At 49.1% G+C, this 13,361-nt stretch overlaps 1 protein-coding gene across 5 annotated transcripts in view; it reads right to left on the minus strand.

The window, feature by feature from the left end:
- Window positions 1-13,361, minus strand: part of MYH9 (myosin heavy chain 9) — a 238,712-nt gene that overhangs the window by 69,173 nt on the left and 156,178 nt on the right. For all 5 annotated transcript variants that reach the window (XM_078640470.1, XM_078640476.1, XM_078640479.1 and 2 more), the window contains exon 20: window positions 487-595. In XM_078640470.1, coding sequence (XP_078496596.1) covers window positions 487-595 — 109 coding nt within the window. The remainder of the gene's footprint in view (window positions 1-486; window positions 596-13,361) is intronic.

Raw genomic sequence — 13,361 nt, forward strand, 5'->3', positions numbered from 1 at the left:
ATTAAAAGGCTCAGGGTAAAGGGTAATGAGGAGGCATGGAAAGGGAGTGAGGGGTACATGGCAATGTTGATGGGGCAGGACGAAAGCTTAATCCTACAATCACTAGGTGGCAGGGTTACATACACCAGGATCTAAATTTACTGGTGGCCATTGGGTAAAATGATGGGCATGGACCAGTGATCATGGGGCTAGAGTGTGAGGGGGTTGTAGGGGCATCAGCGATCAGCAATGTCTAGAAAGGACTGGGAAGATGGTTACTAACTTATGCGGGACGATACAATGCCTGGGATTTCGCCTGACTTCAATCCAACCATAAAGTCAATCATAAATGAACTTCCAGCTTTCAGTTTAGGAAAGGGGTTCTGTAAACCTTCAGTCTGGGATAGGTGCCACCTGGTTCATGGTAGATCCTATCAGCACTATAGAAGTAAACCAAAGCAGTCTGCCCCCAGGGTAGGATGTGGGTGTTTAGGTACAGTTACACACCTTGGTGAATAGCCGCCACCATTGCCAGTTGCGAAGCTTTAGGTATGCAGCACAGTTCCTCTGGATAACCTTCATAGCGGTCAGCTGCTGCTGTCTCTTGGCGAAAGCCCTAAAAAAAGGTAGAAATTCTAGTTGGTGTTTGCTTCTGTGGTGCAGACCACTGCAGTGCGTTCATCTCTCCAGTTTCACTTGCAATATTTTACTGCCAGAGTGCCTCAAGATCCATAAAGCATAATCTGGCACACATTTATTCATTATTGGTGACCTGCACATTTCCTTTTACAGGCTTACCCTGACTTTCCACTGGCCTGTATTTCAGCTTTTCCCAACTCTGCCGCCCACCGCCCACCAAAACTACTGCACTCTTCTTCCAACCCCACTTAACGGCATACTTCAAGTCCTGCAGTTCTGTTTTTGCACACAGACAAGTACTCAAGTGCACAATCTAGACAGCATTCCTAAATGGTCGAGATAGTGGGTGGGACACTACAAAACCATGGGATTGTGAACTATTAATGAATGAGTTGTGTGAGCTCATAGCTCTCAAATACATGTGCAATGCATTCTGCTAGGAATCAAAACATTCGATTTTTTATTTTGACCATTTAAGAGACTGGAGCCAGTAGTGCTTTATGTAATGTTAAGAAAAATCTTGTAATACACCATTGCGTGATTGCATTTTGTTTGTGCTTAAACCAAGTACAAACTATAAACCCTTATTCAATATGCACTTAAACCCATTCACCCGGGAGATGGTGTCACCAGTGAACCTAGATGTTTCAGGCCTCAAAAGAAAGTTACTTAAATGTAGAAACAATTTCTATGATGCACAATCCATCTGCAAGCAGATTTCCCATCTACATAATCTACTCCAAGCCTCAGTCTGGCTCTGGTAAATTTTCCAATCTCTTTCCCACTAACAGACCTATGTGAAATGTTGGTCTGGAAGAAATATTTTACAGATACACCCAATAGGATGCAGACAGAACAGATCTTGAGACTATAAAGTACAAGACTGCTGTGCTTCTTTAATGAGGTAACATGGATGCAGGAAGAACTAGGGGAGAGGAGGTGGCCTAACGGCTAAGGCGCTCGACATCGGACCTGGGGATATGGGTTCGAGCCTCGGTAACGATGCCAAAAACCTCCTGTGATTCTGGGCAAATCACTTAATCTCCCCGTGCCTAAAATGAGTGTGTCCTCATGTAACGTAACTGGTGCTATGTAAAGCGCTCTGATACCTGATTCGGGTCTAGTTCGCGCTATATAAAACTGCAAAAAAAAACTATTGAGTGTAACAGCAAGCCAGTATTCTGTTGGTGATAACTGCTGAGTCCAGAGACGCAATAATCAACTGGTTTTAAACAGGGGTCTAAAAAGTCTGAATGTGCTCCCCAGCCGTGGAGAGAAGCATCCGTGACGATAGTCTGAATGGGAATGTCCTTGTGGAATGGAACCCCTTTGAGGTGATTCTCTGCCGAGCACCACCATCTCAGGGACTGGTGAGCGTGAAGGGACAGTCAGATCCTGTTGTCCCAGCTCCCCTGCTTCTGGTCCCACTGATCTTCCAGACATTCCTGCAGCAGCCTCATGTGGAGGCGTGCGTGTGGAAGATGCAAGAGGTCATCGACCCCAGTAGAGAAGACACCGTCCTCACTGTGGTAGATGGTACAGCTATGAGAGCCCTGAGCCTCCCGAAGGATCGATAAGCGTTGCTCCTCCGAAGGAGACACGCTTGCTGAAAGAGTATCGATGGAGGCTCCCAAGTACTGTAGGCACTGGACAGGAGTCGGAACAGACTGACATGTTTATGTGCAAGCCCAGTTGGTTCAACAGAACGGCCGTCCTGTTGAAGTGCATTTGCGCTTCCTGGAAGGTGGAAGCTTTGATCAACCAGTCCATTTACAGGTAGACAAACTTTGTTCTTCCTCAGGTGCGCTACCACCACCGCCATGCACTTTGAAAAAGTCCTGGGTGCAGACTTCAGTCCAAGCGGTAGCACGGTGTACTGATAGTGATTGGCGCAGACTAGAAAGCGCAGGAACTTCCGGTGTTTCCGTGCAATGGGCACATGGAAGTATGCATCCTGTAGATCTATTGTGCAAATCCAGTCTCCTCGTTGCAGCAGAGGATAAATCTTGTGCAAGGACAGCATGCGAAATTTCTCCCTGCGAATCCATTTGTTTGCTTGTTGCAAATCCAGAATGGACCTTAACTTGTTTGTCTGTTTTGCGTACCCGAAAGAACCGAGTGTAAATACCCTTTCCCCTTTGAGACAAAGGGATGTCTATCGCACTTTATCTTAACAGGGTATCGGCCTCTGCTTGGAGCTTGTGCAGCTGGAACTGCTAGCGAACCGGTGGAATTGTCGGAGGAGGGCTGACGAAACAGACTATCCATTGCAAACAATATTCAGCACCCACTTGTCCAGAGTAATTTTTCACCACTCTGCCAAGTAATTCTGTATGCGCTCCCCCCCCCACCGGAGCGGGTAACAGAAGGGGGGGGAACTAACACCTCAGGGCTTAGACCCAGCCAGGGCTTTGTTTGCCGAGGACTGCTGGCAGCCTCTGCCCCTCTGACGCTTCTGGAAGGGCTGCCTCTGGTACTGCTGCTGCTGACCAGTTTGACAAACCTGCCTTCGTTCCAGAGGCGGTATGGTTCCCAGAGACTGAGGGAAGGACTTCCTTGCTCTTATGGTTTCTCCAAACTAACGGCATTTAGCTTCCCTACCTCTGCCTTCATGCGGGCCATCTCCTCGTCCGCATGTGTCCCAAAGAGTCAAACCCAAGAATGGCAAGTTAGCGACTGTTGCGCCTCCGGCTTGAGATGCAAGATGCAACCAGGAACGGAGTCTTAAATTGATGGCATGGCAGTAGCCATGAGCCACCAGGAGAGAGGAGTCTGCCGCAGAGCTGATTTTATTGGAGACCATCATGCCCTCATTCACTATCTCCTGGAAGTCTTCCCTCCTATCTCTCCGGAGGAGCTCAAGAAATTGCTGCAGGGACTCCCAAAAAGCGCAGTCATAGCGACCCAAGAGTGCTGAGGCACTCGCCACTTTTATTGAGGTGGCAGCCGTACTGCAGATTTTTGGTCCAGCTGAGTCCATCTGACAGCTTTCCTTATCCAGGGGCACGGTAGAAGACTGGGCTGTAGCATGCTGCTTTTTGGCCGCTGTCACGATGACAGAATCCGTTATAGGATAAGATCTCAACAACGCCGGATCAGATTCCGGAGGCCTATACTTCTTCTGCACCCGGGACGGAGCAGACTTCAGAGGCCGGGGTCAGAAAAAGCTCCACGGCTGGTTCCTCCAGTCCTGGCACCAAGGGCAATAAAGGCGAGAGATGCCGCTTGTGTAAAGTCTAAATAAATCACAGAGGTTGAAGGCGTGGGTACAGTCAGTGTGATCCCAACTTCGCTGCCCCCCTCAGTAGCACCGCTGCCCCCCTCAGTAGCACTGCCTGAAAAGTCACTGTCATCCACAGGTGACTCTCGTATGGGGAGACTCCGACAATGTAGAATACCTCTGGCCACTTGAAGTCTGTATGCCAGGACCATGACCTATCCCTCCAATGACTGACGGGACCTTGCCAAAGAACAATGGTCACTTCATGATAGATGCCACCCTCTGGACTGACCTAGATCCTCTAGGTCTCGGTCGATCCACTGGTCTTGCAGGGGGCGGAGGCAGAACCGGAGTCCTAGGCTGTGGAGGCCTGGTAGGCGGTGAAGGAAGATGCGGAAGAGGACGTGGCAGTGACCATGGAAGCAGAGGAGGAGAATTTGGAGGAGGAGGCAGAGGAGGAAGTGGAGGAGGCTTCCTCGGAGGCAATGGTGGAGGTGTAGGCGTTGTGGGCCTAGAAGGCGAATAGGTCTGAATATTCGGAGTCCGAAGACCTGACCACTCCTCTTCTGTGGCCTGGAAGAGGATGCTCTGGAGGCAGACCTCTTTTCGGCCAAGCGCCGGCGCGACCGGGGACTCCCTGGTGAAGAAGACAGACTACTGAGGCAGGGGACACCTTCTTGGCCCTTGAACGTCCCTTAGACGTAGATATTTCCTTCCTCAACCTATTCGACTTTGTACCTAGATGTTGATCTTTTAGACGTTGATGAACTACTGGACGGCGAATGCCTTCTCCTAGACGTTGACTTGCCTCTCCGACGTCGACCGGTGTCGAAGTCGCCTCGACGGCGAGTGCTGTTGCCTCCTGACTCATCGACAGACATAGACCTCGTCTGAGGTCTCGACGTCCTGCCCCTAGTCGATCAGCAACGAAGCACGGGCAGAGGACGATGACTGAGTCCCTCCATGCCCAGACCCTCCTGATTCTTGAGGTCTCCTCTGCTCCAGGCCTTGGAGACTAATCTTCTCCCTGTCACGCAGGGTCCTCCTGGAGAAAGTGACAAATATCACAGGATTCAGGGACAAGGAAGGAATGCATACTCTGTGGGTCAGATTTAGCCTTCTTCCTACCACACTTAGGGCACTTGTCGAATAAAGCTGGCATATTCGACAGAAAAAGGTGGCAAAACTGGCTAAAAAGCACAGCAACTGGAAGAGGAAGACACCAGACGTCGAGTGAAACTCAAAACACTGAAAAAGTTCAAAAAATTGAAGAAATCTCCAAAAGGGAGAGCTCAATGCTCCAGGGTCCTGCTAGCAGGAGCCAGAAAAAAGAACTGAAAGTAAAAGGACTTTGGCTGTGCATCCTGGGATACAGAGGGTCCCTGGAGAGTTCTTTAAAGGCACGGTATCCCTTTTCCAGACACATAATGGCAGCCTATGGGGGGGGGGGGGGATTGTCTGTCCAACCCATCCTCTATCATTTCAAGGATTTTGGTGAAGGGAAGTTTCTCTTTGGGTGAAACTTGACAATGTGTAAACTTTGATTTTATTATTTCTATCCTTTTCATTTTAAGTTGAATTACTGGCCAGTGTAGCCTTGTAATTATAGGCTGCATTATTGGTCTTGATTTTCTCTTAAGTGTCTATGCAGGACTGCAAAGAAGACAGCTTAAGATATGATTTGATTGCTCCAGGGTCCCCGCACATGGGCCGGACTATTCACTAGATAAGGACTATACACAGATCCCCTACTACAGAGCTTAAGGCTTTTTAGGAACATGCAAAGGTTTGGTAGTGCAATGACATAGCTTTGCTTGTTAAGACATCCTTCAACGCCTTCTGTAAAAGCTTCTGGAGGAAGGATTGCTGTAATCACGTTACGGTCAAGAGTGAATTATACTAGCTCTTCTTTTAGATTCAGATAAATGGGTCAACATCAAATGCTTCAGCAGCAATATAGAGTGTCTTTGAGGGAGAGGGTCTTGAAGATCCAGGTCTAGGTATAGCTAATGTGCAGTCAAGTCTAGTAGGACGTGGGACCAAGGTCAGTGATGATTGGAATGGCAGGAGACTTACTTTTCCTGGATTTCCACCCTTTGAGTCCTTAGGGCCCGATGAACAAGTTACTTACCTTCAGTAATGATGTATTTGTAAGAGACCTTATAATTACCCCCAGGCATCAGCCTGGATCCAGAGAATTTTTCTTCAGCAGTACCCCCTGCATGTCAGTAGGTAGTCAGTAAACTCTGCTTTAGTCAGCATCCTGATCGCCAGAATGACGGCACGCTGATGTCAGTTCTTCAGACGCCAGAAGTGCAGAGCCATGCAAGACATTGACCACTGGTGCCTAAAACTAGGGCCCTGAAAGGGATTCCCTTACTCTAGACATCAGCTCGCAGAACAGGTAGGATGGGTGGTGTGGTAAGGAATCTATAACTAATACAGGTCTTACAGATCTATAGTTACCGAAGGCAAGAAACGTGTTCATCTGAATAAGACTATTTGTTATAGATTCCTTACCTTAAAATAGATACCCCAGCAATACCAACCCAGGAGGTGGGTCTGCGAAGTAAGTTCAGACCAGAAAGTTCTAGATAACTGAACGGCCAAAGAAGCAGGCTCTCTGGACTGGACTATTCAGGCAGTAATGCTTAGTGAATGTGTGCAGTGATGTCCAAGTGGCTGCCTGGCAGATGTCAGAGGGGGACTCCACGTCCCAAAGCAGTAGTGGGTGCCAGCGCGATGGTGGAATGGATGCATAGCCCTACCAGAGGTTGCTTTATCGCAAAGTAGCAGCAGATCTGAATGCAAAGGCAGACCCATCGAGAGATGGTCCACTTTCAAAGCCCAACTTTACTTGGCACCCACATAACCAACAAAGAGTTGATCGTCCACCTGGAATGGTTACGGGCGATCTAAATATAAGGATAATGCACGTTTTGGATCCAGACGGGGAGTCTATCCTCCTCCTTGGAAGGATGTGGGGGCAGAAAGAAGGTGGGCAAAGGAATGTCTGTCCTATTTGGAAAAAGGTAACCACTTGGGGAAGAAAAGGTCTAGTTCGAAGGACAGCCTTTTCCGGATGAACAGCAAGGAAAGGTGTTTAGAAAAAAGAACCTGAAGTTCTCACCCTGCAAGAAGAGGTCATTGCAACCAGAAAAGCAGCCTTTAAGGTCAAGAGTCTGAGAGGACTATGTAGTGGCTCTAAAGGAGCCCATGTAGGGTAAGTTAAGACCAGATTAAAGTCCCACTGAGGCATTAGGAAAGGAATAGGAAGAAAGAGGAGAGTAATGACCTTAAGAAATATTTTTACAAAAGGGGACTTGAAGAGCAGGCTGATCGGGAAGGCGAAGAAAGGCCGAAAGATGGCCATTAAGGGTGCCCAGAGAAGAGTCCAGCGGGGCGAAAGAATGAAGGGGAGAACCTCTGAAATAGGGGCGGAAGGGTGGGGGGAGGGGTCTACAGCCTTTGCTGTGCACCATGCCACAAATTTGTTCCATCTACAACTCTATACCGTTTTAGTGGAGGGACGCCTGGCTGCCAGGATTACATTACAAACTTTGTGAGGAAGGTTAAAAACTGTTGACTGTCGCTGCTCAATCTCCATGCAAGGAGGTGAAGGCTGGACAGGTTCGGGTGGAGGAGTGTGCACTTATCGTGCGACAGGAGATCCTCCCGAAAAGGCAGTCTGATCGGAGGATCGATGGCCATGTTCAAGAGCTAGTGATACCAGACTCTTGGGGCACAATCCAGGGCCACAAGAATGACTTGGGCCTGGTCGTACATGATCTTCAGCACTCTGGGCAGAAGAGGAAAGGCGCATAGAAGACCGCAATTCCACTAGCAACAAAAAGCATCGCTGAGCGAGTGGTGCTTTGGAAATTCCAGAACTGCTGACATTGCGCGTTCTATTCGGTGGCAAACCGATCTAACCAAGGCTCTCCCCACTGCTGAAAGACCTTGCACCACCTCAGAGTGAAGACTCTTCGTGATCCATCATTTATTTTGAAAGTTTTATATAGCGCAAACAAGATCTTTGCAGATATCAGAGCGCTTTACAAAGCGGAGAATACAAACATGAGGGTGCAAACAGGCCATTCGGTATATCGCAATTGTAGATAAGTAGGTATATGAGGGAGCATGGTAAAGCAGGTACATTAATGCAAATAATACATAAGTGTGAGCATAGACAGTCAGGTGAGTAAATAAAAAAAGTAATACAAATAGAAGGGATCGAGCAAATACAGATCGGTGCAGAGACTTTAAGAATCACGTTAATAGATCAAGTGTATTTGGCTATGAGGATAGCTTTTACTTCTTTCTTAAAGAGTGCGATGGAGGAGATGAGTCTGGTTTCAGGAGGGAGTGAGTTCCATATCCTGGGTGCCATTCCTGAGAAGGAGTGTTTATACGTTTTTTCCTTCCGGAATCGTCGAGGTTTTAGCAGAAGATTTGGGCCTCTAGTGTTTCTAGAACCGCCAGAGATTGTCAGCTTCTGGGTGAGGTATCCGGGTGAGCTCAGGTGTACAGCCTTGTGTGTCATGCAGGCGATTTTCAAATGTATTCTGGCTTCAAAAGGCAGCCAGTTCAGAGATTTAAAGTCAGGGGAGATATGCGAGTGCTTTGACCCAGTGATGAGTCTCGCTGCAGCGTTTAGAGAAGCTCTTAGGGGTGCGGTAGAAGTTAGAGGGAGCCCGCAGAGGGCTATGCTGCCGTATTCTATTCGAGGGAGGACTAGTGCTTGTACTGCAGTTTGGAAGTCTTTGGCTGGGAGGAAGGGTTTAAGTTTCCTCAGGGTATTGATTTGGTAGTTCGCTCCTTTAGTTGCCTTGCTGATATGTTGCTGCATGTTGAGGTTGGTGTCGAGTGTTATGCCTAATGATTTTGCTGAGTCCACGATGGTGGGTTGGACATTGAGTGCGGTTAGGTGATTTAGCCAAGTTTGAGTGGTGGAGATCTTCTCGGGAGGTGAGATCAGAAGGAACTCTGTTTTCAGAGCATTGAGTTTGAGATGATTCTCTGCGAGCCAGGATTGGGTGTGTTGGAAAACGAGGCAGCATCTGTGAGGCCTGCACAAACATCATGACACATTTGTCCTTCACTGGGAACCAAACACCCTAGGGCAGCGCCTGACTCAGAGGGTAGCGTTGCAGAGCAGTCTGAGGCTTACTCAAGGGAGGTGGTGTGGGCTAGTAATCGCCATTTGCAGGTGCGCAAAAATAACTCAATTGATTGTCCAGTCTGTACTTTGCTTTATAAAAGTAAGAGTACATTTATTAATCACACACATCACAAAATACTATACACCAATTTACAAATATACATAAGCTGTTGGAATTACTTTGTGACATTGCATAACATCTCCACCCCTCCAGCAGGGGGGGGGGGGGGGGTGGGGTCTAGTACCACCACTCCCATGTATGCACATCTTGCCCCCAATGCAATTAGTTGAACCTATCCTGGAGCGAGGGCCCTGCGCACTGGCACCATCCCAATGGCGTCCCCCTCCCATTACTTCAACAAGCATTAAACAGGGATACACCTGCCTTGGTGACACATGACCCTGACCAAGCATCTCCTACTGACCCTAAAGTATACACCTCTACATCTTAAGGGCTAACAGTCTGGGGTCTTCACCTAAGCGCAGCAGCAAGACTACATGTTTACGCACACTTTAGAATGACAGTACTCAGCACATTTGGATATCATTAAAAATGCATTGCAATTACAGCCCCTAAAGGCATCACAGATCACAGGATTAAGTTGTAAATACCGTCAGACAGCCTAGCAGGAGTGTCTAGCCACTTAAATCCACTTTGCTTGTGACATCACCTTACACCAGTACTTCACATTGAACATCAGTCCCTCTAAAAGAAAACCATTAATAAACGCATTTCAGTGCAATTACACCATTTCACCTCCAGGTGATGCCCTTCGAGACATCTCCAACTCAGCCCTTCAATCTTTGATGCACTTCTCAATGAACCCCCAGCTGTAGAACAAAAGTTCCAGCCTAGGAGATGATGCAATCTTCGCTGAGAGTTGAGGGGTTATTCTTTTTAAATCCTCAAACTTAGGGTGGGGCTTAGCTTTGTGCTGGGGGAGAGATTGCGCTGCTCCAGCAGCTCCCCCAGCACCTTTTCACACTCAAGGGTGACTCCTCTCCTCTGGGGGCCACCAAAACGCCCAAAACAATCCATTCCTCAGGCCTTGCAAGGCATCATGCGGCGCTTCAAGCTCCTGCTGCTTTCTGGGGCCTCGGTGGGGGGCCCGGTCCCACCTGGACCCCCGGGTAAGGGTATGCGGTGCAGGGAGCCCACACCCGGCCGCTCCGTGCTTTGGTCGGGGGCCCGGTCCCACTCGGGCCCCTGGCTCCTCCTTCCTTGTTCGGGGCCCCGGTCCCACCCGGGACCCCCGCAGGCTCTCCACGTTGGAGGGCAGTCCCCGGGACCTGACCCACCCCGGGGGCCTTTCCTGGACCAGCGGCAGAGCCTCACGCGCTTCACCGCCAGGGGGCCACAGGTCCAAGGTCGCTCACCTTCTGGGGGCCATATCTCAGCCCCTGGAGGTCCGATCTGCCCCATTTTCGCATTTTCTTGCTCCTGGCGGCGCCCCCAGCCACTGGGAGCACTCTCCGGGTCTCCAAGAGGGTGCACTCTGCAGGGAGCGGTCTGCACTGGCTCCCTTCTCCAGCCTTTCGCCTGGCTCTCCTCCTGCGCCTCTCTTCTCCCTGCGCAGAGGCCCCTGCTTCTGCGCACCGGTCCTGGGCGCTTCTTCTGGTGCTGTTAGGGGCCTGGGTGACAGTCAGGGGGTCCCTCCTTCCAACTGCCCATTGCCAGGCTCCAGCACCTTCCACCTCAGCAGACCACACCCCAGAGAGCGCTTCTCTTCCTGTGCAAGTACTTTTTAAAAGTTGAGTAGGGGCTGGCAGGAAGTCTTTGTGTGTCCTATCACACAGCGACACATCACTTCCCTGCCCCCTCCCTGTCCAGCCTCTGGGTTGTTCAAAATGGAGTCCTCCAGTGTCTCTGGCCACATGGCCTCTGAAACCCAACTCCTTCCCCCCTTCACTGCCTTCTCTCCTGGGTGCAAACTGGTGCCTGGCACCCAGTGACAGCTGCTAATGGATGAGCCTGTAGCCCCACCCATCTTTGTGGAGAGGAGGCCTTAGTTTGTGGAAGAAAGGTTATCAATCCATCCAGCTGTGGTCAACCCTCAGCCTGGGTCTGGTCATGGCTGGCTCAGAGAAATAGGACAGTTCTGTATGACCCAAAAGCAGTACAAATATGAATTTGGACTCTGCAGAATACGTATTTTCATCTACTCTACAATGAACTTTAGTGCATGTCTGGAATCTGTAGGCTATGTGGAAGTCATTTTAGCCATGGGCCCCACATCCCCATTGGGGAATAATGAAGTGAAAACACAGTAAAACGCACTGACTTTCCCTGGCATGTTCCTTCCCAGGGTATAAAGCCTATTCCATGTCACCACCCAATTCTGCAGAAGTCCTGCCACACCATTCACTCTGTAGCTGCTCCTGGACTGCGCACGCTAGGAATCTCCCCTGCGCAGCTCCTACACGTGTGCACACGCATGTACACCCGTGTCTGCATGTAACCAGCACGGTGTCCCATACTCCAGCTGCTGCGCAGCGGCCTAGTCAAGCCAGGCGGACACCAGTAAAATCTCCATGCAGTCTCCTTCATTATGAGTTCACTGTGGATGAGTCCCAGATTATGAGTCTCCCCACAGTAAAAGCTCCATAATTAGGTGCTCAAAAAGCGAAAAATTTGGGCGGCCCTAGTGTCAGAACCACCTTCTAACAGGGTGTTTCTGATCGTTGAGTTCAGGAGTACAATGTCTTTGGGGGATTGTAATTTGAGATATAGTTGGGTGTCATCTGCGTACATGTGTAAAAAGTACATTGGATGCTTGTAGCAAGGTGGTGAGAGGTTCCATGACTAGGTTGAACAAAGTTGGGGATAGGGAGGATCCTTGGGGACGCCTAACGATACAGGTATTGGCGAGGACATCAGGTTGTTCTTGAATTTCTGCGTCCTGTTGTGTAGAAAGGAAGTGAACCACTTGAGAACAGTCCCAGATAGACCCATTCTTGTGTTTAAAAGTTCAAGTAGCTTCTCATGTTGAACGGTGTCGAATGCTGAGGAGAGATCAAGAAGGATGAAGAGGCAGGTGTCGTTTTGATCTAGGATTTGAAGGGCGTCGTCAATGTGAGTCATAGCAGTTTCTGTGCTGTGCCCTGCTCGGAAGCCTGATTGATGAGGGTTGAGGATATCAAACTGATCAATGTGTTTAGTCAATTGTAGTGTGCGCATTTTTCCAGGAGTTTGGCTAGAGTGGGAATATTGGTAATGGGACGGTAGTTTGGATCAGATGTGTCGGCTGTAGGTTTCTTTAGTAAGGGAGTGACTTGTCCAACTTTGAGGGAGTCCGGGATGGATCCTTGTTGAAGTGAGCTGTTGATAATTTTAGTCCAGAGTGGAAGGAGCAACAGGGTGAAGTCTTTGACAGCGTAGGGAGGGGGGTCCGTGAGGTGATTGGATGGTTTCAAGGTGCTGAGCAATTTGCCAATTTCTTCAGAATAGGTGTCAAAGGAAGACCATGTAGCATTGTTTTTTAATTCAGTGGGTGCTATGCAGTGAGGTTTGGGGTAAAGGCTTGCGTCAATGAGATCACTCTATGTTCTCAGTTTTTTGGATAAAGAAAGCAGCGAAGTCTTCAAAGGAGGGTGATTCGCGCACAGTGTTGAGTGGTTGGGGTTGTTCCTTAGATTGTTCCTTCGATTGTGTTCCGATTAGCTCAAACAGTTCTCAGGCGGTTTTTTGCTTGGTCGAGCTGAAGGCTGATTTTAAGCTTTATTTTCCTGAAGTAGGCGTTTCTCTTTTCCTTCAGGTTTTTTAGGTGCAGTGCAGAGGGAGCTGATCTCCAGGTGCGCTCTGCCAGGGCAGACGCTCAGGTTGGGCAGGCTTCGCTGCGAAATCTGTCAGCACAATAGTGGTGTTATTTCTCGTTTCTCCACCGCCGCTTTGGTGTGGGGATGGGCTTGCCATTCTATTCACTAGATTATGACTATACACCGAGATCCCCTACTACAGAAGGAGTAGTTTCTGTCCTGTAACTCACAGTTCTGTAGTAGGGGTATCTGTTAGTCATACGCGCCGCCCTCCTCCCCGGTGGAGAGATATTCATGTCAGGAATGCTGCAGGTCTGGCGTGTTACGCCTTCAAAAAGAACTGAAAGTAACTGGGACCTGCAGGGCATTCTGGGATACTGTGAAGTTCTGGAAAGTTTAGGCACAGTATCCTGTTCTGAGCCACATAATGGCAGCCTATGGGGCTTGTCTGTCCAGGTCCTCCTCTATCATTCCAGAGGGTGTTTGCTGTTAAAGCAAGGGAAATCTGTACAGGCTTTGTTGTGGATTTTGTGGTGGAATTTCTAGTTGAAGTACTGGACAGTGTAGCCTTTTTTAGGCTGCATTATCGGTCTTTAAATTCTCTAA

Source organism: Lissotriton helveticus, chromosome 1_1 (genome assembly GCF_964261635.1).
Source record: "Lissotriton helveticus chromosome 1_1, aLisHel1.1, whole genome shotgun sequence".
NCBI classification, from domain to species: Eukaryota; Metazoa; Chordata; class Amphibia; order Caudata; family Salamandridae; genus Lissotriton; species Lissotriton helveticus.